The sequence below is a fragment of the Chlorocebus sabaeus genome, chromosome 11 (genome assembly GCF_047675955.1).
Source record: "Chlorocebus sabaeus isolate Y175 chromosome 11, mChlSab1.0.hap1, whole genome shotgun sequence".
Classification (NCBI taxonomy): Eukaryota; Metazoa; Chordata; class Mammalia; order Primates; family Cercopithecidae; genus Chlorocebus; species Chlorocebus sabaeus.
In genome coordinates this window covers 22,148,302-22,175,746 of record NC_132914.1, presented here as the reverse complement: position 1 = coordinate 22,175,746, position 27,445 = coordinate 22,148,302, and the positions used below count along the sequence as shown (strand labels likewise).

The window sequence follows — 27,445 nt, the reverse complement described above, 5'->3', positions numbered from 1 at the left end:
GTGGGATTATTTTCCAGAACATAGAATTGTTTGTTATTTTTACTAGCCTATTTTCATGATTAAAATTCCATGTCTCCCCAGGTTTCCATGTATCAGCAGTGCCCCAGAAAGTGTTTCCCTTCCTGAGACTCTAGGGAAGCCTTGGAATGCAAATAACTTGAAAAGAGAGCCTGGCCAAAAAAAGATTTTTGAGCCTTGGTAGGGTTACTGAGGCAGGTTTTAGCAAAAACACAACTCAAAGTATGTGTGTTATTAAAAGCAGCTATTTTCATGTAAGTCCTTTGGTACTATTTGTTTTGGCTAAAGAAGTGAAAAGCTTTCTTTTAACCATGTGACCATTATTTTGCAAGATGATAACAAACAATTCTAATGTCTTTAATCTCACTGAAGAGTAACTGAAGTTATTTGATGTACCTTTTGAAATAGAAAATCAACTAAATCTTCTCTAACACCATGATTTTCTAATCTGTATTAAAAGTATTCCAGGTATTTTTGTAATACAATGGATTTCAATTATGTTGTTCATTTTCAGAACTTACTTCAAAAGAGTGATGCTTTACAATTTTGTAGTTAATTTAACATATTTTTTTGTTTGCTTAAAAGGGTAGAAGTAAGACTGACCAAGATTTAAATCATACATAGCTTGGAACACCCTGAAGAGCAACATGGGAGAAACTGAGAAAAGAATTGAAACCCATAGAATAAGATGTATTTCCAAGTTGAAGGTATGGAATTTTTGTATGTGGATATATGTGCATGTACACTAGTTTTTAAAATATGACAGTCCTGGTAAAACTGCTCCTATCTGCATGACGTGATCTAATATTAATGCCATACTGCCTGATCTATTGATGATTTCTTGCTTTAAAGAAGTTGGTTTTATAACTGAGAGTGTGTCTAAACAGGATTATTGATTCAGGCAAATTAGTCCTAAATGGCTTTGAGGGACTTAAATGGAAGACAGGATCCTAAAAATTTCCAGGCACACATACTGTGGCAGGATTTATTTTTGTGGATCAAAGGCCATACTCACTCTTGCAGGATTTTTAACCCAGAGAAGTGTGGGAGTCACTCTTGGAAAATGGCTCATTGCACAGAAATGCTTTGTTGAATTGTATGCAAAGATTTGTATGCAATTATCCAGCAAAACAAATGTTTTCTTTAAGCTTCGGCAACATAACAATAATTTCCTATAAGAAAAATGGCCATTTTGTCAGCTGTTCTGATGTTTTTTATCTATTTCAGAGAAAATTCTGTTTCCTAGCTTCAATGTCATTTTATATTCAAACAAAATTTGAATTTATTATAAACCAAGGGATCTGGACATTTTTCTTGATCCTATAGCTAGTGCCTGCAAGTGGTTTCAAAACTAAAACACTGTCACTCATTTCCTCCCTATCAGAAGTTTGTTTTCTATTTATATATGTGTTGGGGAAATTTAAACATGTATACAAAATTGAAGAATTATGATATAAATCTAAAAAAAAATAGACTTGCCTGAAATGTTATGTTAATTATGAAAAACTCTTTGTACTTCAGTTTTCTCATCTGAAAAGGGTAATAACAACATTCCTACTTTACAGGATTCTTTTATGTTTGAAACAATGACTGGAATATCGTAAACTTTCAATAAATATTAGCTAATAACACTAACAGCATTTGTGGAGAAAAGTCAAGTGTTATTTATAAACAAGAGGTCTTTAATTTTTGATTGCTCTGGAGTTTAGCAAGGTTAGAAATTGATGTGGATGTTATGACAAAATGCTGTAAGCACAAGTTTATCAGGTAAAAGTGAGAGGCAATTGCTTAATAGCAAGTTAAGTTTCTCTGTTTCTCTGAACTTAGAAATATACTCATTAAGCAAATTCATTAGGAAGCACGAAAGGACTATTTTCAACAACTTTGCTTTAAACTTTGTTGTCGAAATAAGTTGAAAGGGCATTATTGCTAAAAGTTAGTAGTAGCTTTATAAATATAGAGATTATTTAGCACTAGATGTGGGTCAGAATAGCCACTGATTTCTTTCACTCTGTGAATAAAACCAAACAAGTAGGCAACCCATGTGTTTTAGGGAAAAAGCAATGGGGTCATGATCCATCTAATTTCCTTTCTTAACATGTTAAGTAGAATAAATTATTTTTCCAAATTTGATTTGTACTTGATTTAGTAGGACTTGCTTTTAAATATAAAATCTGATTTATAAAACTATGTGAAAATAGTTTACTCTCAAGAATATGCTCTGAGAAGGTTTATAGTGGGAAGACAGAAATGGTATTCAATATAAAAAAAAGCTAGTGATATGGCCATACTATGCTGTAGTCAATCACAGTTTTGATTCATATTACGATTGTTATTCAAATTTCCAGGTTCTTTTCACATAAATTTCTATTTAGGTTTCCCAAAAATAATCGATAAATTTTGGCTTAGGTGTATTGTGTGGTCTGAATGTGTCCCATACAAATTCCCATGTTGAAATCCTAACTTCTGGCTGGGCGCGGTGGCTCAAGCCTGTAATCCCAGCACTTTGGGAGGCCGAGACGGGCGGATCACGAGGTCAGGAGATCGAGACCATCCTGGCTAACACGGTGAAACCCCGTCTCTACTAAAACAATACAAAAAACTAGCCGGGCGAGATGGCGGGCGCCTGTAGTCCCAGCTACTCGGGAGGCAGAGGCAGGAGAATGGCGTAAACCTGGGAGGCGGAGCTTGCAGTGAGCAGAGATCCGGCCACCGCACTCTAGCCTGGGTGACAGAGCGAGACTCCGTCTCAAAAAAAAAAAAAAAAAAAAAGAAATCCTAACTTCTAAGGTGATGGTAGTAGGAAGTGGGACCTTTGAGAGATGATTAAGTCACAAGGGTAAAGCCTTCATGAATGGGTTCAGTGGCTTTATAATAGAGGACTAAGAGAGATTCATTGCATTTTCTGCCATGTAAAGACACAGTGAGAAAGATGGCAGTTTATGAATCAATATGTGGGGCCTGTAAGCCAAAAATAAAATTCAACCCACCCCCCCCACTCCGGCCAGCACTGAATGGACCTCCTCTTGGTCAAGAGCATTCAAGAGTTAACCTAAAAAACAAGTTTAGGCTGTAATGGGAAAGAGGTGTTGGACATGCCTCGTTATACCCTCCTCTCTTTTGGAATTCAGGAATAACCAACCAGCATTAACATCAACACAGACCTTAAGTCTGATAAGAAACATTTATATCTATTCTCTATGAAGCCTGCTTACCTACAGGCTTTATCTGCATGATAAAACCTTGGTCTCCACAAGCCCTTATTATAAACAATAAATTATTTTTTATTATTGATAATAACTCTTCCAACCAATTGCCAGTCAGAATATTTTAAAATCAAACTGTGACCTGCAAGTTCCTGCTTTGAGTTATCTTGCCCTTCACAATTGAACCAATGTAAATCTTATGTGTATTGATTGATGTACTATGTCTTCCTAAAATGTATAAGAGCAAGCTGTACTCCACCTTGGACACATGTTTTTAGGACCTCTCTGAGGCTGTACTGTAGGCATGCCTTAACTTTGGCAAAATAAACTTTATAAATTGATTGAGACCTGTCTCAGATACTTTTGGGTTCACAAATTAGCAACCATGAGAGGATTCTGAGTGGAGGTGCCCCTGACCTTTGATAAATCTCCTATGGGTACTTGGTACCAGCCTGAGCTAACCTTATGGCTCAAACTGATAGGACAATTTGCTGAGGCCTGGGAACCCCCACCCACTCCAGAGAATCCCAAATCTCCCTAAATTTGGTCAAGATCTAAAGTTTATTTCTCTCTACAACTCCTCTTTTTGAGTTTTACTTGTGTCCAACAAAGAAGACAAGTTTCCTGCTCCCATGACAATGGAGAATGGGCAACTCCTTTCTGGCGTTTCAGCTAATTTCCAACAGGGAAGGCAAGTTTGAGCTTTTTTTAAATTTTATTTTCTGCTTCTAAGATAGTAAACAGCAGTCTTGAGCCAGGATCTCATTCCTAGATAAGTAGCAGACTTGTATTTTTTTTTTTTTTTTGTCTCAGAGAGTCTCCTTAATTACTAAAAATTAGAATTGACAGCCAGCTAGTCTTAATTTCTCCTTATCATTAGAGTGCTCAGTAATTGTATTGTTGGGGTTTTTTGTTGTCCTGGTGTTTCTCCCATCAGATTTGACCAACTCTACCCAACTTGGTCAAATTCAAATGAGAATTACAAAGTATGAGCAGCCAGGCCTCTGAAGTTGCTAAAATTCCTCATAGCTGAAAAAACGAAAACAAACAAATTATGTACTTGGTTTCTGTTGCAGTTTTCTGTCTTAAAAAGACAGTTGTTCTATCATTTTCTTTTCTTCCACTCTATTTCTCCTTCCCCCTTCACTGTCTGGTACCAAAAAAAATCTAGAGAAGGCATCAAATGACTTGAACACCTTAAAGCACTCAGAACAAAGGCATCACTCACCCTTTGTTTCTTTGTGGAGTTTCAAGAGTCATGGGCAGATTCTTCTTAAGGTCTAAAGTGTTCTTATTCAAAGGTAAATAATTTTTGTCTAATTCAGAGGTTATTTAAGGATTATATATAAAATGAGGTAAAAAGGACCAGGAAATAAGAGATGCAAAGAAAGTTATAGATATAAAGAAGTATTTTTGGTAAGAAAGCTTAAAAGAAAAGTAATTTTATATGAGAAAGAATCTTGCATGATGAATTTTTGTCCTAAAATAAAATGACTCGTTGTTAAGAAAGAGAAATATTATGTCAAACTAGGAAGTCCAAGAATGTTGTGAATGGTCTGTGTAAGTTGTAAAACAAGAATTTATTAAAATGTTATGTGATTTAGTTGGCTACAATTAAAATAAATTATAATAAATAGTTTTTCTGAAAATTGAACTTTGATATTAAAAATACATTCATACAACACTAAATAATTGGTTAGAACATTATTTATTAAAAATGTTGAGTAAATCATAATGCAGGAACTTTAAAATTTTTGAATTCTGTAATCTGTTTCTTTTTAAAATTATTTAGATTGATATCTCAGAACCTGTGCCCTGCTGCTTCAGTTTTTCCTCTTTTGAGAAGGCCTGGAATGGTAACTCTCTCCTTCAACTTTTTTTGACTCCTGTAACTTCTTATTTTTGTTTTTGTTTTTTTCTGAGGCAGGGCCTCACTCTGTCCCCCAGGCTGGAGTGCAGTGGCACCGTCTCAGTTCATTGTACCCTCAACCTCCCAGTCTCAAGAAATCCTCCCCTCAGCCTTCTGAGTAGCTGGAACTACAGGTGTGCACCACAAAGCCAAGCCTATTTATTTATTTATTTTTTGGTATTTTTTTTATAGAGATGGAGTTTCGCATGTTGCCCAGGCTGGTCTTGAACACCTAGACTCAAATGATCTGTCTGCCTTAGCCTCCCAAAAGGCTAGGATTATAGGCACAAGCCATGGTGTTCTGGCCTAACTTTTTAAGTTAATAGTTGAAACTAAGAAACAGAATTTTTGAAAACAGGCAAATGAAAAATATTTTGGATCTGCTTTTGTCTGTATGTCTGTTATAGCTATATATTTATATGTGTCATGTATTAGTGATATTTCACTAACAGTATTTATGAAAGACCTCTAATCACTTGGCTGAAAGAAAAGTAAGTGCTTTTCAGACTGAAGGAAGCTACCCAAGATGCCTTTTAATTCATATGACCTTAGTAGTTTTGGGTAAGACTAATTTGGTAAATTTAACCTAAAAATTACCTCCAGTAATTTAAAATCTTAAAGTCATGTTATGTTAAATTAAATAATCCCTATTTTTTTCACTGGGAATCTGGGTTACTATGAGTTAAAATAGTAGGACAGTAAATGGTGTTTTTGGTAAAATTTATAAAAATACAATGATGTAGCTTTTGCTAAAGAATTTTTTTTCTAATTTAGAGACTAAGAGTTATTTTAATTAAAGATAAAAACATTATATAGATAAAACTAAATGAACAAAGAGAGAAATTAAAAGATGAATGATGAAAAACCTTGACTCCAGTCTGGCTATGTGGTTACCTATGGTAGGGAGCTGCAGCTGAGCTACATTCAATTACAAAAGGTAAAATTCATTAGAATTAGGGATGGATTAAGATCCTGGGTATTTGGCTCTCTAAATGCATAAGGAGATGCAAACTAATAAGAAAAAAAAGCAAAAATATTCAATCTCTTGGTTATTGTTATCTGTAATAGCTAAATGAATGTATAAGAATGCTGGGTTGATCCTTAAGGCTGGACCAGGCCCAGATGTGTGTCTGTCCCAGCTCAGGCCACCAGCCTCCAAGATATCCACAGAAAGAAAAATTAAACCAGGGCAACAAAAGTCACCTCTGAGACCTGTGGTTACCAAGAAGATAGTCAATGTGTGGGAAGGGCAAAACCAAGTAACTATTAAAACCAGAGGGTATAATGCAAAGTAATTGTTCCATTTTGTAGATTGATATAATCAGGTTCTTGAGAAACCTTAACTACTTTAAGGAAAGAATCCTTTATTTTAAAGGCTACAAAATGAAAGAGCTTGTTTGGGTTGATGCAGGATTCACAAATCACGATTAAATTGCTGATGAGTATATGTGATCCAAACGTGTAGGAGGTTATTCCTAAGAGAGCAACCTGCCTAATTGACTGGATAATTGCTACTGTAAGGTCTGTTTACCCTGGATATGGGACTTCCCAACCATCCCTATAAAATGCCAAGTGGAGCACCCCAGATGATGCAGTTGATATGCTTCATATGCAAGCCATGTGAAAGTGTATAACTGGGATATTCTCCCATTGAATATGACTAGTATCCAGGTCAGTGTCCTGTGACCTCTCTCCTCCCCTTTTCTCACTGTCCTGGAGTGGCACTGGCCTCTGAAGTAATTCTTTTTTGGTCTTGGGACTAGTTCAGGGGAAACTGGGTGGGGGAAGTCCCTCCTGCCCTAAGTGCAGTTGCACTGTATAGAACACTCCAAGGGCCAATGGTAATTCAGCACAGAAAGAGGGAGGACCCCCAGGTCAGAAAGAGCTCCAGAGACCTCATGGCATTGTAGTGCAGGGTGGTGGGCCAAGGTTAGGACACTGCATAAAACAGGCAATCCCACTACCTCTACCTGCTCATGCCAGGAGAATCCATAACTACCTAGAGTGAGTAGGCATCTATTCAGCCTAGCAGTAGGATTGATGTCTGTCCAGCCTGGAAGAGGGGCACTAGGTGACTCCCTCCCCTTCTGTTGTAAATACTGTAATTATCAGATAATTTAAGTTATTCTCATTTGTGACTGCATTTCTGGTTCAGGCCAGAGTCCTCTGGTATTAAAAAAAAAAGACTGAGTCCTGTCCCCATTTCTCTTCTCTTTCCCATAGATTTCCCCATCTTTCAAACTGTTTTGTATCTATTTCAAAGGAAGATATACCTGAGACTGGGTAATTTATAAAGAAAAAGGGGTTTAATGGACTCACAGTTCCACATGGCCGGGGAGGCCTCACAATCATGACGGAAGGCAAAGGAGGAGCAAAGGCATATCTTACATGGTGGCAGGCAAGAGAGCATGTGCAGGGGAACTGCCTTTTATAAAACTATTAGATCTTGTGAGACTTATTCACTACCATGAGAAAAGCACAGAAAAACTCACCTCCATGTTTCAATTACCTCCCACCAGTTTCCTCCCCTGACACATGGGGATTATGGGAGCTACAATTAAAGATGAAATGTTGGTGAGGACACAGCCCAACCATATAATTCTGCCCATGGCCACTGCCAAATCTCATGTCCTCACATTTCAAAACCAATCATGCCTTTCCAACAGTCCCCCAAAGTCCTAACTCATTTCAGTATTAACACAAACATCCTAGCTTAGGAGCCAGTAGAATCAAAAGGAAGTTAGTTACTTCCCAGATACAATGGGGGCACAGGCATTGAGTAAATACACCCATTCCAAATGTGAGAAATTGGCCAAAAAGAAGAAGATAGACGCCCCATGCAAGTTTGAAATCAGTGGGCAGTCAAACCTTAAAACTCCAAAATGATTTCCTTTGACTGCATGTCTCACATCCAGGTCACACTGATGCAAGAGGTGGATTCCCTTGGTCTTGGGAAGATCCATCCCTGGAACTTTGCAGGGTACAGTGCCCCTCTCCTGGCTGCTTTCACAGGCTGGTGTTGAGTGTTCTGTGGCTTTTCCAAGTGCGCAGTTCAAGCTGTTGATGGATCTGTCATTCTGGGATCTGGAGGATGATGGCCCTCTTCTCATAGCTCCACCAGGCAGTTCTCCAGTGGAGACTCTGTGTGGGGACTTCAACCCTACATTTCCCTTCCATTCTGTCCTAGCAGAGGTTCTCCATGAGGGTCCTACCCCTGCAGCACACCTCTGCCTGGACATCCAGGTGTTTCCATACATCCTCTGAAATCTAGGCAGAGGTTCCCAAACCTCAATTCTTTACTTTTATGCACCTGCAGGAAACCAAAGCTTGAGACTTGCACCCTCTGAAGCAATGGACTGAGTGTACATTGGCTCCTTCTGGGTCCTATGCCTGGGACCCAGAGCACCAAGTCCAAAGACTGCACAAGAAAACCATTTTTTATCCTCCTAGGCCTCTGGGCCTGTGATGGGAGGGGCTACCGTGAAGACCTACCACATGTCCTCGAGACATTTTCCCCACTGTCTAGGTGATTAACATTTGGCTTCTCATTACTTATGCAAGTTTCTGCAGCCAGCTTGAATTTCTTCTCAGAAAATGGGTTTTTCCTTTTTTATCACATCATCAATCTTCAAATTTTCCTTTTATGCTTTGCTTCCCTTTTAAACATAAGTTCCAACTTCAAACCATATCTTTGTGAATTAATAAAACTGAATGATTTTAAGAGCACCCAAGTCACTTCTTGAAAGCTTTATTTTGAAATTTCTTTCACCAGATACCTTAAATTATGTCTCTTAAGTTCAAAGTTCCACTGATCTCTAGTGCAGGGGCAAAATGCTGCCAGTCTTTTTACTAAAGCATAGCAAGAATCACCTTTGCTCCAGTTCCCAATAAGTTCCTCATCTCCATCTGCAACCACTTCAGCCTGCACTTTATTGTTCATATCATTATCAGCATTTTGGTCAAAGCCATTCAACAAGTCTCTAGGAAGTTTCAAACTTTCCCACATCTTCCTGTCTTCTGAGCCCTTCAAGCCTCTAGGAAGTTCCAGACTTTCCTACATTTTCCTATTTTCTTCTGAGCCCTCCATACTCTTCCAACCTCTGCCTATTACCCAGTTCCATAGTCACTTCCACATTTTTGGGTATATTTACAGCAGCACTCCACTCTCTATACCAATTTACTGCATTAGTCCATTTCATACTGCTGTGAAGAAATACCTGAAACTGGGTAATTTATAAAGAAAAAGAGGTTTAATGAACTCACAGTTCCATATGCCTGGGGAAGCCTCACCATCATGGTGGGAGATGAAGGAGAAGCAAAGGCATGTCTTACATGGTGGCAGGAGAGCATGTGCCAGGGAACTGCCCTTTATAAAACCATCAGATCTTGTGAGACTTATTCACTATCACAGAACAGCATGGGAAAACCCACCCCCGTGATCCAATTACTTCCCACTGGGTCCCTCTCACAACATGTGGGGATTATGGGAGCTACTATTCAAGATGAGATTTTGGTGGGGACACAGCCAAACCATATCACATGGTAAATTTAAAGCTTAAGTGCTACAAGGGCACTCCAGGTGACATTAATACCACAGAATCACAGCCTGATCAAATTTGCTGTCCTCATGGGTCTTACAGATGCTTAATAAAACATTGGGGTAATTAACAAAGAATAATGAGAAAGGCAAAAGGGAGTCAGAGGACTCACCCCAGAGGGTGATGAAAATATTTGGATGTTTCATAAAAAATGAAATAAATAAAATGAAAATCGATGGGGTTGAAACAAGGGTCGTACAACACTATCAAAGGTTGGATGGACCAAAGGGAACCCCTACTGGTCCCCCAACATTAAAAGGCCACATACCTGTTTTCTGCATTTGCCCCAGATCGGGGAAATTGAAGAAACAGCAAAAGGCAAAGGTTATAATGAAAGAGCTGACATTACCTGGGGTAATGCTGAGGTAAATTAAGATGAAGATTAAAAAAACAGCCCAAGTCCCTTGGCTCAATATCCTGCTGGGAACTCAAATCACTTTTCACCAGAAAAAGTAAAATAGTCTGGGGGTAGAAAAGAAAAGTTCCTTGAACTAGAACATAGAAATGTACAGGTTGATAGGATTATGAAATTTGAGATGTCTGTACAGCCTGTGTGTCAGGTAATTTTAACTCCTTTACCTAAATGTCTTGTGAAAATTGGTATTGTATCTGATTGAGGGATGTTTCTCCTATCAAGTACTATGAAACTGAAGTCATGTAAATGTTCCCTTTGAAGAATGTTAATTGGACTCACTAAATGGAAACTAGTAAGGTTGCCTGAGCCTGCAGAATGTATGGTAGAAGCTGAAGGGCTAGAGGGGAACAATTCTCCACTTCATATCCCCGTGTGGAGCATTTATTAGGGCTTATGGTAAAAGACTGGGAGCACTTCCCAAAGACAAATACTGTACTAGAGAATTTCCCGTTGAGGGACATTTATGGCCTTGTTATGGAATGTTAACTGAAGCTACTCCTTTGCTAATGGAAATAATGGTGCCCCAAAGAGTTCCATAATAACTTAAAAATTGTTTACATAGGATCTTGCTACCTGAGGATGCAAAGAGGAGATACTTATGAGCAGAGAGTATTCTTTTTCCCCTAGGGCTGACTCTAACTGTGAGGAGCTGCTAGATTCTACAGTGCCTGATAAACAGCTCTCATATGACAAGAACTGCTTAGCATGTGAATGGCAATTCAAGGTGAACAAAGGACATGTTGTTTGGAAGGCTGATGCTCTGGTTAAAGAGTCAAGGGAATCTTTTTCTTTTAAATTATTTATTCTTTAGAGCAATTGGGTGAAGTATGTTTTTATGAACAAATTTACCTTTCTCTCCAAGTTCTCCAAAATTTGGAAACCGTGAGTATTCTGGTTTTATCACAATATAGTTATTTGCATAAGTTTAGTAAGAGTCTTTTGTTTTAAAACAGGACAATTGGAGACACTGATTATTTTACCAAGCCTTTGACTAGAATAACATATTTTCAGGTAAATTTCCAGCAAAGCCAACTTAAAAAGAGCCTATATGGTCAGTCAATTTCTTGCTGCACTTTATGCAAATAGTCAGGCCAAGTATAATAAGCCTAAAACTTATTTTTACACACAAATCAGTCTTACTATAATTTGTCTTTAATAGAAAAGGAGGGCTAGAGAGAGAGAACATTTTTTTCAAAGGAGAAGTTTATCACTTGTTACTAGATTTCAGCCCCGACCTTTGTTTTTGAATGCAGATTGATTCATGAATGATTTCTTGGCTATAATAATCCTCTAAAGAATACAGATTATAGTTTTTCTTCATATTTTTAGTTGAATCCATAATGAAATAGCTTCTGTTTTCCATTCTGACACACACATATTCTTTTGATTGTCAAAATATTAATGTTATTTATCTCTCCTTGATTTACTTCCAAGGAAATTGGAATCATGGTATTCTCAAGACTAGAGATGCAAATCTCTCTCGTTTGGCATCCCACTGAGCCCGATCTGTTTTTCACTGTAAATGCCCTTCTGTTAAGACTATACAAGCACCCTCCATCTAGGCCTAAGGACTGCTGTGGAAGAGGTGGGTGTGAGAGATTGTAAGGGCTAGGTTTGAGGAAGTGAATTAGTTCAGATCATCCAAATCAACGATGGATACACAGATGCCTAAACAACTGGTAAAACAAAGTTTTTTGCCTACTGAGCTATTATGTGGCATCTTTTCATCCAGCCCAATCATAAAGAATGTCATGCTTTTTGTAGAATTAAAAGAAAATAACTATTGAGAGGATAAAGATACCTTGTGACAAAGCCTTCTGGATGTAAGACTCCCAGTTATGAGTTGTGCAGATAGATATGTGTTTTTACATTTTATTTTCATGTATTTATTTCTTTTTTGAGACTCACTCAGAGTCTCACTCTGTCACCCAAGCTGGAGTGTAGTGGCGCCATCATGGCTTACTGCAGCCTTGACCTTCTGGACTCAGGTGATCCTCACGCCTCAGCCTCCCAGGTAGCTGGCACTACAGGCATGCACCACCATACCTGGCTAGCTTTTTGTCTTTTTGTATTTTTTTAGAGACAGGGTTTTGCAGTGTTGTCCAGGCTGCTCTCAAAATCCTGGGAATATAGATGTGAGCCACGGTGCCTGGCCAGTATATATTAAAAAAATTTCTTTCAGAACAATGCTTATGTTTTGTGTAGTTAATTGCTGTAAGTCCATAACTAAAACCAAGATTATAGTAGCTCGATGCATAGAAGTTAAAGATAAGTCAGTTTTGTAACCTGGCCTTTGGCTTTTTGTTTGTTGGCTTTTTACTGAAAAAATTTAAGGGGTAATAAATGCTCACCCATGTCCATTCCTATCTGGCTTAGAACATTTAATTTGCTATAAGTCTTTTGACTCTAAGTCCCTTGGCCATAGGGGGTCCCACCGAGGGACAGGATGGATCTCAAGCAGGCAGCCATGCCACCCCGACCATGGTATGAGCCGAAATAAAAATTTGGTAGATAGTGTTGTTGCCTCTGGCAAATCTTAGCTGGAAGAGGGAGAATATAAAGCAAAAATAAAATTCTGAGAACCCTAACCATCTGAATGGACCCTTCCTGTCAGCCAAAGGCATTCCAAAATTAATCTGAAAAGCAAATTTAGGCCATGATGGGAAGGGGGGTGGGTCAGACACGTTTCATTGTACACTCCTCCCTTTTGGAGTTCAGCAAAAACCAGCCAGAACTAACATTGACACAGACTTTAAGTCTGACAAGAAACATTTACATCTATTGTTTCTGAAGCCTGCTACCTAGAGGCTTTATCTGCATGATAGAACCTTGGTCCCCAAAAGTCCTTAATATAACCCAGATATTACTTTCTATTGATAATAACTCTTCCAACCAATTGCCAATCAGCACATTTTAAAACTTTAAAAATACCTGTGACCTGGAACCCTCTGCTTCAAGTTGTCCTGTCCTTCCAGATTGAACTGATGTAAATATTACATGTACTGACTGATATATTATGTCTCCCTAAAATGTATAAAAGCAGGCCATACCCTGACCATCTTGGGCACATGTTGTCAGGACCTCCTGAGGCTGTGTTATGGCCACATCCTTAACCTTGGCAAAATAAACTTTCTTTTTTTTTTTTTTTTTTTTTTTTTGAGACGGAGTCTTGCTCTGTAGCCCGGGCTGGACTGCAGTGGCCGGATCTCAGCTCACTGCAAGCTCCGCCTCCCGGGTTTACGCCATTCTCCTGCCTCAGCCTCCGGAGTAGCTGGGACTACAGGCGCCCGCCACCTCGCCCGGCTAGTTTTTTTGTATTTTTAGTAGAGACGGGGTTTCACCGTGTTAGCCAGGATGGTCTCGATCTCCTGACCTCGTGATCCGCCCGTCTCGGCCTCCCAAAGTGCTGGGATTACAGGCTTGAGCCACCGCGCCCGGCCAATAAACTTTCTAAATTGATTGAAAACTGTCTCAGATACTTTTGAGTTCACAGGCATCAGCCAATCCAAATTTGCTAGTGCCTTGCTCTTGGACTTTCCAGTCTTTGGAACTATGATAATTAAATTTCTGTTGTTTATAACCCACTCAGCTTAGGGTATTTTGTTGTAGCAGCCCAGATGGATGAAAACACTATATTTAATCTTATTCAATTTCATTTTACTCTCAGCTCTGATTTCTTCAAGATGTTTTTGATACTTACTCTGTCATTAATTCAGTAAACTTGTATTGGGTGCCTGCTATTTGTCAGGCACTTAATAAGCACCAGAGTCACAAGGGTAAATAATATACGGCTCCTATCTCTGACTTGTTCACAGAATAATGAGAGAGGAACTTATAGACATATAAATAAAGAGGAACTTATATAAATGAAGTGCACTGTAATAGAGGTTGTAATGGAGTTAGGCACACAGTAGGGTGGGAAGATAAATAGTGAATGAATGGTTAGGGCTTAACTGGGGAGCACAGAGGCAAAAGAGGCTTCACAATAGAAGTAATAAAATACCTGATTCTTGAAAATGAATTACATATTTACAAGATGAACAAAGGGAAAAAAGGCATTATAACTGGAGGAATATTATATAAAAGCACTGAACTATAAAACGGCATGGTTAATTAACACAGCCAGAAGTGGAACATTGTGTCTAAGGACAAGCAACAGGAGATGATACTGAAATATAGATGAGACTTTGTTTACTATCTTAAAAATCAGAGATTTTTGTTTATGGGAATTACTGAAAAGTTTTAAGAAGTAGAATCACATGCTAACTATGTATTTTATTAATTCATTTAACAAAAAAAAAATTAGGATCCAAATTATTGGAGGTGGCATGTGAAAGAGAGGTTGGAGGTACACAAGGCTAGAGGAGACTAAATAGGATTTCAATTGTCTGAGCTAAACTGTTCATACATATGAGAGGTTTCATCATATATGTGGTTGTTAAAGGCATGGATGGGCATGAGACATCCTAAAGAGATCACGCATAGCAAAAGGGTAGGGAATACAAGACAGAGGCCTGAAAGTGTTGACCAAATAAGAGAAGACTGAGTAGAAAGAATCTAGCAGTTAGTCAGAGATACAGGTATGCATGGGGAAGGGAATTTCAGGAAGAAAAGAGAGATCAACAGTATCAAATGACTGAGAGTCTTGAAGTAAGCTGATAATCAGACATAGTTTGTGGATTTGGGATATATGGGAATAAGGAAGTTGTTTATGACCTTTTATGGAGGTAATTTCAAGAAATACCAGGCTATAGCAGACTATAGGGCGGATGGAAGGTTAAATGGTACAGACAATGAGTCTAGACTATTCTTCTAAACAGCTTTGTGGTATCCATCAAGGCTGAGTGAACTTTTTTTTTTTCTTCCTCAAAAGACAAGAATTATCTTGGCTATCTTAATAAGCTAGTGGGGAAAGAAGCAATCAAGCAATAGAGTGTGAGGTTGAAAATAGAGAGAAAAGGCTGGGTGCAGTGGCTCCTGCCTGTAATTTCAGTACTTTGGGAGGCCGAGGTGGGTGGATCACCTCAGGTCAGGAGTTCAAGATCAGCCTGGCCAACATGGTGAAACCCTGTCTCTACTAAAAAAACAAAAGCTAGCTGGTCATGGTGGCACACACTTGTAGCCCCAGCTACTTGGGAGGTGGGAAAATTGCTTGAACCCGGGAGGTGGAGGTTGCAGTCAGCCAAGATTATGCCACTGCACTCCAACCAGGGTGACAGAGTAAGACTGTCTCAAAAAACTAAAAAATAAGTAAATAAAAAGTGAGAAAAAAGAGCAATATGGATGAATTAGAATCTCAGAAATGGGAAGAATGGATTCAACAGCAAGATTGGAGGGATTTTATTGTACAGGAAAGGGACACCAATCTTTCTAAAGACATAGGCAAATTAGAGAAGGTAGGGACAGAGGTAAGTTTGCAGGTGAAGTTGCTGATATCATTTACTGGTCATGAAGAAAGAGCATGTGACTGGGTTGGACACTGAGAAACAGAAAAGGTTGTGAGTTAACTTGAAAAGAATATGTGAGATAGAAAATAAGTTGTGTGATTGGCTTAAGACTGGAGGTGTGGAAGGTGGAAGGTGGAAGGTGTGAGAATATTAAGAATTTGAGCATGCTAGCTAGACAGTAGGTCAAATGGTCTCCCAGGATGCAAATGTCATCAGAAAATATCTTTAATAGGACCAAGCAAAAATCCCTATGGCATGTGACTGAAGACCACCATTCAAGTTGACATAAATCTATAATTTGTTCATTTTGAAGTAGTAATTAATCTACCTAACTATAATATTACCAGTAGACAGTGCTCCTGTCTTAAAACCTGTCTTAAATTTAATAAACCTATCAGAATATTAACTATTCATATTTTTAGTAAAACCATAGTAGCTCCTGGTGATTACAGTGGTTCTATCTGTGAACTCATCCCTGATGTTGTTATGGATTGCATCAACCTCACTGTTTCCTGGAACTATACCAATTCATAGGAAGTATGATTGATAAAACATATGGAAATTTATAGTATACATATTAGGCAGGCAATAAGAATGAACAGAAGCCAAGGGTCCATGTGAGCTGATTCTCCAAGGTTCAGGAAAGCTTCCCAAAATAAATGGAGTCTCATTTTTGTGTGGTCCTCCATTTACACTGCAGCTGAGAAACCCTGAAAACACTGTGTCTTGGGCTTACATGCCTTAGACACAACTGGGATTGCTGAGCTCAAGAGTTGCAGAACATCCTACTATGGGAAGAATGAGGACATAACTCAGGTTGTTCTGGATATTTCCTTCCTTGCTGAGAATGCAGAATGTTTCTGACCAAGAATTGCAAGCAAGAATAGGAAAGAGTGGGGTAAGCCAAGGTAATCTAGCTAGATAGTAGGTCAAATGGTCTCCCAGGATGAGAGACCCTGGGGCCCTCATTTTTTTGGGGCCCTACTGTTTTGCAGAGAGAACTTAAGTGTATTTGCTACCAAAATAATGTCTTTGTATAATTCTGTATTCTTTCTTTTCATTACAGTATATATATGGGTTCTTTTGTACTTTAGATATCATTGTAGTTCTGAAGACCTGGTTAAATCATCAGCTATGTATTACTTAGAATGACTGTTTCTATGCATGTACCAGTATGCTTATACAATATTGAGGCTGCAACTGCCTACAAAATTAGTCTCACTTTGAGTTTTCAGAGATAAATCACAGTATGACAGACAAGGGGAACAGACTACATTTTACAGTTTCTTGCAGATTCAAAGGTTACTTAAGTTGGAGACAATCAGTCTTATGGTGGAAGGCATTTTGTCAACAGACGGCAAGTATACAATTTAAAAATAAATTTTTCTATGTTATCTTATATTTTTTTCCTAGATGTTTCTGTTGGCAATAACATGTGCATTTGTATCCAAAACCCTATCTGGATCTTATATGAATTCCATGCTCACACAAATAGAGAGACAATTCAACATCCCAACATCTCTAGTTGGATTTATTAATGGAAGCTTTGAGATTGGTAATGAATTATTTTTGCATTTCTTCTTTTTGTATTTTGTCTTATCTATGGAGCATGTCTGAATTTTATTCTCCTTATTTGCTGTTTTAGGTCATTTAATCTGACTGAGTTGGATGTTTTCTAAAACTGATTGATTAGCTAAGCTCAGAACATGCTTGGAAATAATTCATTTAAATATTACCTAGTATTAACACCTAAATATTGCCACATATCCCACCATTGTTCTTTTTATTCTAATAGTTTCTTAGTTATGTAGCACGAGTAGCAGAGTATTTACAGTATTTATATTTAAATCTATCATTTGATAACCCTAAAGGAAACTAAGGGCTCCATCTTTGTATTTAGAAGATACAAAGGTAGAAGACCGCCAGGCACGGTGACTCATGCCTGTAATCCCAGCACTTTGGGAGGCCGAGATGGGCAATCATGAGGTCAGGAGATCAAGACCATCCTGGCTAACATGATGAAGCCCCGTCTCTGCTAAAAACACCAAAAAATTAGCCGGACATGGTGGCGGGCACCTGTGGTCCCAGCTGCTCGGGAGGCTGAGGCAGGAGAATGGTGTGAACCTGGGAGGCAGAGCTTGCAGTGAACCGAGATTGCCATAGAACCCCAGTCTGGGTGACAGACAAAAACAAAACAAACAAACAACAACAACAACAAAAACAAAGGTGGAAGACCTAGAAGATGTAGAAGATATTGTTGGAGACCAAGGAAATTGCCTTACAAATGAAAATGCAAATATTTTTCTGCTATTTGGTCTGGGAGGTTAACAGTTTTTTTTTTTCCAAGTACAGAGAGAAGAAAAGATTGCTTTTATATCTCTCTGAATTTATTTCAGAGGCAGCCTCTAGGGAAGAATAAAGTCTACTCGTAGATTCTGATTTTTGTGGATGACTGGGAATATGTGACCACAGAGAGGGAGAATGAGGGAAAGAAGGATTTCTTCCACGAAAAAAGTTATAGAAATATGAGTGTCGCCCTTTTCTAGTTTTATAATAGCTTCCACTTTCTTCAAGGTGATAATTGCCTTTAATATAAACATATTTAAAAAATCAGGATTGAGGAGAAGCAAAACTGAAATGTGATTCTTGATCTTATCTACTAGTGTTCAGCTCCCTTAGATCTTACCCTGTATCTCCTGTGTGCTGATCCCAGTGAGTTAGAACTAACTCCATGTATAGCCCACAAATTGACTCAGTTCATAATCTAACGGAAGGTAGAAATGCAGATAATGATAACATTAATTGAATGAAGTAAGTTTGGTAGCGTAAATATATACAAGGTCTTACAGGAACAGAAGAAACATAGACTCATTTAGGGAAGACAGACTCTCAGAGGATGACTAAAAGTTTTCTAGGAGAAGAAACGAGGTTAAGCAAATGTGAAGAAAATTCCAGTAGAAGAAGCCTAAGAATGACGCAGCGTAATACACTATGTGAGGAGCAACATTCAGCTTGATAACATTGACTAGCCAAGATAAAATTGGAAAGGATTAGGATGTGAGCCTGGAGAAATGGGCAGGGGTGAGAAATGGGTTAATGAGAGCTTTGTGTGCCTGCTGTGGCATTTACCTTTTAATCCTCTAGATGAGGGAGTGTCACTGAGAGTTGGAAGGGGTTATTAACCTTTCTGTGCCAAGGACTCTTTTAGCATTGTAACACCGTATGATCCTGGAATAATTATTTTAATTGCACAACAAAGAACTACATGGGTGCAAAGGAAGCTAGTTATATTGAAGTAGAATTATCAAAATATTAAAACAAATTTTTATATAGTAATATTTATATTTTAATCAACCCATTAAATTAAAAAGTCACTAATTTTAAAGTAATTATTGGGTCAATATTTTAAATTGTTTGCAATGGCCATATTGTCATCTGAACATATCTGTAGCTTCTATTGCTGACCGTTGGTGACAATGTTCACATTGCAGTTACATGAGTCTGAAGCACTGGGGAACCATCTGGGCTGGAGCTATTGATTAGTAAGTAAGTAGGCGTTTGCTAAAACTAGAGAGAGAATTTATGAAGTTATTCAGGGAGAGGATATAGGGTGATAATTACAATGGACAAAGAATAGATCCTGAGCTGCACAACATTTAAGGCACAGGTAGAAGAAAAGGAGTCTATGACAATATTAAGAGAAGGAATGGTCAGAGAAACAAGAGGGGAAACCAGGAGAAAATAGTATTATGAAAGACAAAGGAGTAGAAATTTGAAAAAAATAAAGCATTAGCAGTGTGAAAAGCATTAGAAGTATCCAGTTAGATAAGAATGAAGAACGATTCCCTGGGTTGTATAATATGGAGATAACTGATGGTCTTTGCCAGGGCACTAGCAAATTTAGAAGCTAGGGAGCAGTGAAGGTAGAGCGATGTTAGGGGATTAGGGAGGGGGAAAAGTGGAATCTATGAATATGGATGAATGTTCTGGGAAGTTTGGAGAGAAACTGGAGAATATGTGTAGGCTAAAGTCTAGTTGAGAGAGAGGCTTAAAATATATATGAGAGATTTTAATTACTAGAGTAAGTGGCTGAAGAAAATGGCAGTGCCCTGGTGATGTGTTTAGTGTCAGATGGTAAGATGGGCACCACAACCTCTCAAACTGAAGGAAGGTGGTAAGGCCTTCAGGTGGAAAACTCAAATGCCTTCATGTTCGATTGCCCCATATTTCTTGATAACGTAGAAAATATTAACAATTTCTACTACTAGTGGGTGGTGATAGATAGCTTGAGGACAATGATGAAGATTAGAAATAGTGTGAAATTTATAAATGCCAATAAACATATCACTTAGCTTACATTTCCCCAGTCAGTTTTACAGGCAGCATTCTCCATACCTTTGAAAAAAATTACTTACCTTTTCCCCTGCTTTCTTGTTGCAATTATTTCCTGACAGAGCAAGGCAGTTTAAAACACGAACTCACTCTTACATGAAGAAGGAATGTTCTTCCTTTCTTCTCCTTTCAAAAAATAGATACAAATTTCAAACAGTGGCCTCTGGAGACACTCCCTTCAATACCTATGGCTTTGGTGATAGATTTTAGAAACCTAGAGAGGTCAATGTGGCTGATACAGTTATTGAGGTGGGGCGCGCTCCATATAAAATGATGTACAAATGGACGTATCTTCTACATACAGGGCAGACTAGAGAAAAATATAGATGGAAGGAAAAGTTTTCAAAATATACACCACTTAGAAGATTATTAACTCCTTGAGGAAAAAAATTTTTGAAATTTTTATAATCTTGAGTCATTGCAGAGGCATTCTTTATATATAGTGGGAGCAAGGTAAATATTATTTACTGAATTAAAAAATGCATGGTTGGCAAAAAACTTACTCATATATTTGTTTTTTTCAAATCTTTACTCCACACTCTTCAAGGATCTGTCCATCAGATGGGCCTTCCCCCATTAGTTTCTTTATCCTAAGACACAGGGATACATTTTTCATTGCCATTTTTATTCCTCAAATCCAGAATCACTGAAGACCCAGTAGAAGGGGGGGGTCTACTAATTTTTACTTAACTACATTGTCTGATCTAGGGAAAGAAGTAGAAAAAAAAAAAAAAAGATCCTTGTGTTGGTCATGTTGACCAAAATGAAGGTATTTTAAAATAATGAGTTACAAAACACTCAGTTATCTAAATTTGACTTTTGCTTCTCTTTCTGGGCATAGCAAAACATGATAACGTTCTATGGAGTAGGCACTGAGAGAGAGGCCAGAGGTCACATGCAGGCTGACACCTTCTTTTGCACCTCATTTCCCAAGTCTAGATAGTCACAAATAGAGCCTTTCAAATTTCCCATAACCATTCTTTAGTCCCTTTCACTGGCTTCTCTTCTTCTCCCCTCTATAAATGTTGGTGTTTCAGAGATATCTGTTTCTGTATCTGCCTTCATTGCAAAACAGAACCTTTCTTCGGGGCAGGGATTGTGTTATATTCGTTTATTATTTAATACAACCCTAGCACAAATCCCAGTATTTAAGATAGTTGTTATGCAGTAAACGCTAGAATGTAAATGATCGGGTGAGGCGGTTAATGAAGACTTTGTTCATACTTTTAAAAATGATTATTCTCAATTTTTCCTAGGAAATCTTTTGTTGATTATATTTGTGAGTTATTTTGGAACCAAACTGCATAGACCTATAATGATTGGCATTGGATGTGTGGTTATGGGCTTAGGCTGTTTCTTAAAATCACTACCTCATTTCCTCATGAACCAGTAAGTATTCCAGTCTGATAATTTTGGGTGGTTAAATTTCACTTGCGGGAAATGAAGCTCACACTATCCTCTCAAGGAGCAATGCTTTCCAACAGCATAGAGCACTGTAATGGGAAGGGGAAGATGCACATTCTGTTCCATCTGTCTATTTGGTGCTTTTGGCTGCCTCACTAAATTTGTCAATTTACACAATAGGGATTTGACACCTTTTCTTGTGGAGTTGAGTCTGGTGAAAAGATTCTCAGGACTGGCCAAAACTTGGGATTATTCCCTTCTCAGGACCATGTAAATACTTCTAATTATAATGAAGTTCTGCTTAATTGCAGGTCACCAAGGGACAGACCAGTCTGAAGGTTGATTTTTCTTTTAATTTTTACCAAAGTAACTATGTACAAAGTCATAAAAATAGAAACTATACAAAAAGGCTTATATTGACAAAAAGTTCTCCCTTGTCACTTATTACTGCTTTCCAGAGGCAAGCACTTACAACTTTTAGCTCTTTCTTCTATTTGCTTCCAATTTCTTTTTTTCCTTTTTTCTGTTTTTCTGTTTTTATTATTTATTTAGTTTTTTGAGACAGAGTCTCTCTCGCTCTGTCACCCAGGCTGGAGAGCAGTGGCGCGTTCTCGGGTCACTGCAAACTCCGCCTCTAGGGTTCAAGCAATTCTCCTGCCTCAAGCCTCCCGAGTAGCTGGGACTACACGTACGCGCCACCATGCCTGGCTAATTTTTTGTATTTTTAGTAGAGATGGGGGTTTCACTGTGTTATCCAGGAAGGTCTCGATCTCCTAACCTCGTGATCTGCCCTCCTCGGCCTCTGTTTTTATTTTTGTTGAGATAATCTCACTCACTCTGTCGCCCAGGCTGGAGTGCAGTGGTGCCACCTCCCGGCTCACTGCAACCTCTGCCTCCCGGGTTCAAGTGATTCTCCTGCCTCAGCCTCCCGAGTAGCTGGGATTATAGGTGTGTGCCACTACACTCAGTTCATTTTTGTATTTTTAGTAAAGATGGGGTTTCCCCAAATTGGCCAGGCTGGTCTGGAATTCCTGGGTTCAAGCAGTCCGCCCACCTCAGCCTCCCAAAATGAGAGATTATGGGCGTGAGCCACCTGGCCCAGCCTTGCCTCCTTATTTCTAAGTAAATGTTATTCTATTAGTTTTGAATCCTGGCATACTCTGCTTTATTGCATTTCACTTTATTGCACTTTGCAGATATTGCATTTTTCACAAATTGAAGGTTTATGGCAACCCTATGTTGAGGATTAGAATCATTTTTCCAATAGCATGTGCTCACTTGGTGTCTGGGTCACATTTGATAATTCTTGCAATATTTCAAACTTTTTCATTATTATTGTATCTGTTATGGTGATCTGTGACTAGTGATCATTGATATTACTAATGTAATTGTTTTGATGTGCCACTAACTTATGCCCATTTAAGATGGTGATTTATTTATTTATGTATTTTTTTTTTAGAGCTACGGTGTCACCCAAGGTGGGGTGTAGTGATGTGATCTCACTCACTGTAGCTTCGACCTCCACAGGCTCAGGTGATCCTCTCACCTCAGCCTCTCGAGTGGCTGAAACTACAGGCACGTGCCACCATGCCTGGCTAATTTTTGTATTTTCTTTTTTTTTTTGGTAGAGACAGGATTTTGCCATATTGCCCTGGCTGGTCCTGAACTCCCGGGTTCAAGCAATCCGCCTGCCTCAGACTCTCAAAATGTTGGGATTACAGGCGTGAGCCACTGTGCCAGTCTTGAGATGGTGAACGTTATCAATAAATGTTGCGTGTGTTGTGACTGCTCCACTGACCAGCCATTGCCCCATTTTTTGCCCTCTCCTTGGGCCCGCTTATTCCCCTAGATACAAAAATATTGAAATTAGGCCAATTATTACAATAACTCTATTGTGGCCTCCAGGTGTTCAAGTGAAAGGAAGAGTTGCACATCTCTCACTTTAAATCAAAAGCTAGAAATGATTAAGCTCAGCGAGGAGGGCAAGTTGAAAGCCAAGAGAGGCCCAAAGTGAAGCCACTTGCACCAACTAGTTAACCAAGCTGTGAAAACAAAGAAAAAGTACTATTTCAAGGAAGACACACATGATTAGAAAGTGAAACAGTCTTATTGCTGAGATGGAGAAAGTTTGAATAGTCTGAACAGAAGATTAAGCCAGCCACAATATTCCCTTAATCCAAAAGAGCAAGGCTCTCTCTTCTATTCTAAGAAAGTTAAGAGAGATTAGGAAGCTGCAGAAGAAAATTTTTAAGCTAACAGAGGTGGGTTCATGAGGTTTAAGGAAAGATCTCAGCTGTCTTCATAACATAAAAGTGCAAGGTGAAGCAGCAAGTGCTGATGGAGAAGCTACAGCAAGTTATCCAGAAGATCTAGCTAAGTTAATTGATGAACATGGCTACACTAAGTAACAGATTTGCAATGTGGATGAAACAGCCTCCTTCTTCCTTCTCCTCCTCCTCCTCCTCCTCCTCCTCCTCTCCTTCTCCTTCTCCCTCTCCTTCTCCTTCTCCTTCTCCTCCTTCTCCTTCTTCTTCTTCGCCTCATGCTGTTGCTCAGGCTGGAATGCAGTGGCATGATTTCAGCTCACTGAAACCTTTGCCTCCTGGGTTCAAGTGATTCTCCTGCCTCAGCCTCCCAAGTAGCTGGGATTACAGGTGCCTACCACCACACCTGGCTAATTTTTGTATTTTTTGTAGTGACGGGATTTCACCACATTGGCCATGCTGGTCCCAAACTCCTGACTTCAGGTGATCTGCCTGCCTCGGCCTCACAAAATGGAAACAGCCTTCTTTTGAAAGAAGATGCCACCTCGGACTTTCAGACATAGGGAGGAGAAGTCTTTTCAAAATATTACTGCTAATTGACATTCTGGGAGCTCTGATGGAGATGTACATGGAGATGAATGTTGTCTTCATGCCTGCTAACACAACATCCATTCTGTGGCCCATGAATCAGGAGTAATTTGGACTTTGAAGTCTTACTATTTAATACACACAGTTTGGAAGCATATTGCTGTTATAAATAGTGATTCTTCTGATGGATCTAAGTAACATAAATTGAAAACCTTCTCGAAAGAATTCACTATTCCACATTCCAATAGGAACAGGAGAGGAGGGCAAAATCTCAACATTAACAGGAATTTTGCAAAGTTGACTCAAAGCCTCTTGGATAACCCTGAGGGGTTCAAGATTTTAGTGAAGGAAGTCACAAGACTTTAGTGGAGAAAGTCACTGCAGATGTGGTGGAAAGAGCAAGAGAACTAGAATTTAAAATGGAACCTGAAGATGTGACTTAATTGCTTCAATCTCATAATAAAACTTGAATAAATGAAGATTTTTTTGTTTATGGCCAATCAAATAATGTGGTTTCCTGTGATGGAATCTACTACTGATCAAGATGCTGTGAACACTGTTGAAATGACAGCTAATGTTTTAAAAGATTACACAAAGTTAGGTGATAAAGCTTGTAAGGATTGGTAGGTAGGGCTTGTAAGGATTGACTCCAGTTTTGGAAGAAGTTCTACTGTGGGTAAAATGCTATCAAACAGCATTATGTGTTGCTGGGCGCAGTGGCTCACGCCTGTAATCCCAGCACTTTGGGAGGCCGAGGCGGGCGGACCACGAGGTCAGGAGGTCAGGACATCCTGGCTAACACGGTCAAACCCCATCTCTACTAAAAATACAAAAAAATTAGCTGGGCGTGGTGGCGGGTGCCTGTAGTCCCAGCTACTCGGGAGGCTGAGGCACGAGAATGGTGTGAACCTGGGGTGAACCCAGGAGGCGGAGCTTGTAGTGAGCCGAGATTGCACCACTGCACTCCAACCTGGGCGACAGAGCGAGACTCCGTCTCAAAAACGCACAAACAAACAACAACAACAAAACAGCATTGTGTGCTACAGAAAAAACTTTTGTGAAAGGGTCAATTGACACAGGAAACTTCATCGTTGTCTTATTTTAAGAAATTTCCACAGCCCCCCCACAACCTGCAGTAGCCTGATCAGCCAGCAACCATCAACATGGAGGCTAAAGCCTCTACCAGCAAAATGATTATGACTTTCTGAAGGCTCAGATGATTGTTAGCATCTTTTAGCAATAAAACATTTTAAATTAATGTGTGTACATTGTGTTTCAGACACAATGCTGTTGCACACTTAATAGGCTACAATATAGTGCAAACATAACTTTTATATGCATTAGAAAATTAAAAAATTCATGTGGTATTCACTTTATTGTGGCAATCTGGAACCAAACATGCAATGTCTCTGAGGTATGCCCATACATTAGTGTTACACAATATGTATTGAATTCCTACCATAAAATCATTTTTACTATTTACATTTGTATAATTATGTAAATCTTTTTTACTATTGAACCATGCGCATATTCTTTACTTATATGACTTTTTATTTGCTCTAGACTTAATAATTACCTCATTTTATCATATGATTAGCTTTCTTTGTATTGTTCACTGATTCATCACCAAATTCTCCACTGGTAGGGCAAATGTCTCCTCAATATTCTTATCTCATATCATAGAGTTTGATTTTTGTCTTGGAGATTCCTCACATATCACTTTCAATTCTCCATCTGCAATCTGAACTTGGAATTCTCTAGACCTGCTGCATTGCTGTTTCCGTGGAATTTTCCCTCATCATTATCCTTGAGACTTTGCTTTTTTGCTGTTTCATACATTCAGTTATTCATTTTCTGGATGTCCTGTCTCCTGCTTTCCTCTTTCCTCTTCACTTGTTTTTGTGAAGAAAATAATCTAATAGCTTTCCAAGGAAGTGTACAAGGGAAGTATAAAATGTAAGACTTTGTACATCTGAAAATATTCCTATTTTACTCCCACATTTGATTGCTACTTTGGCTAGGATACAATTCTAGATTGGAAATATTTTCCCTAGGGATTTTGAAGATATTTTCCCAATGTTTTCCAGCTCTATCTAACACTTGTAATCAACACTTGACACAGGAATTACTCAGAATCCTATGCCATTCTAATCTCTCTGATCAGCTTTCTTTTGGTGGAAACTATTGGAATTTTCTTTTAAGCTTGAAGTCCAAAATTCATGATAATTGTGTTGGTATAAATCTGTCTCCTCCATTGTGCCAGGAGCCTTCAATCTGGGCATTTGGAAAAGTTACTTTTGTTATTTCTTTGATAATATCTCCCCTTTACATTCTCTCATAACACTGTTTTCTCTTTCTAGATCTTCTATTACTTGAATATTGGACATCCTGTATTAATCTTATGTTTTCTCATCTTTTATCCCTAATTTTTTGTCCTCTTGTCTTGTTACTTTCTGGGAGATTTAACTTTATTTTCCATGCCTTTGAATGACTTTCTAGCTTATGCTACCACATTTCTAATTTTCAAGGGATCTTGTTCTTTGAATGTTCCTTTTGAAGGAACATCTTATTGTTCTTTCAAGAATGCATTCTCTCTTCCCATCTAAATTTTGTTCATTTTTCTTCTTGTTCTCTGGCACCTCCAAGTGTACCGTTTTTTTTTTAAAATTTGTTTGTAGCTGTCTTTACTGTTACAGACTTCTTTCATATATCTGGTGGTTCTTTGTTATCTATTCACACTTAAGGGGGAGGAATAACAACAACAAGAAGCCAGCTGGAAGTTCTGAATACATGTGTAGGACTTGGTTAAAGGAGGACTTCTTTGTAGTCATTGAGCAGGGACTGGCTGTTTTGCAGATGGCTCAGAATTGCACATAACGTGTTATCCTAGACAGGGATTCTTCAGTCTGTTGCTTGGGGGGTAGAAGCTTAGCTACCAGCCAAATGCAAGTGGGAATCTCACTGTTTAATATGTAGATATGTAGATTTTTTTAACTTAATACCCCCAATTTTTTTGTATTGCCTTTCTACGCTCAATGTGCCTCTCCAGACTCTCGAGTCAATGGACATTTTCAGTTGGAGTGGCAGGGAATGTCTCTGGAAGTTTAATGTTTCTTAAACACACTTTAAACCAAAGTGTTTGCACTCTTCTGTGTTTTGGACCATACTCACTTTTGCATTTAAGTATCTTGCCTGAATGTTCCT

At 38.6% G+C, this 27,445-nt stretch overlaps 1 protein-coding gene across 3 annotated transcripts in view; it reads left to right on the top strand.

Moving 5' to 3' along the window:
- The first annotated feature begins 398 nt into the window (after positions 1-398).
- The window catches only part of SLCO1A2 (solute carrier organic anion transporter family member 1A2), a 65,116-nt gene continuing 38,069 nt past the window's right edge, over positions 399-27,445 (top strand). Inside the window, exons 1-4 of one of the 3 annotated variants that reach the window (XM_007967863.3) lie at positions 399-486; positions 604-725; positions 17,007-17,148; positions 21,242-21,374. In XM_007967863.3, coding sequence (XP_007966054.3) covers positions 666-725; positions 17,007-17,148; positions 21,242-21,374 — 335 coding nt within the window. In that variant the 5' untranslated portion in view covers positions 399-486; positions 604-665. Of the gene's footprint in view, positions 487-603; positions 726-10,728; positions 11,029-17,006; positions 17,149-21,241; positions 21,375-27,445 lie in introns of those variants that run through there. The other 2 variants (XM_007967865.3, XM_073020534.1) reach the window with 2 other exon arrangements.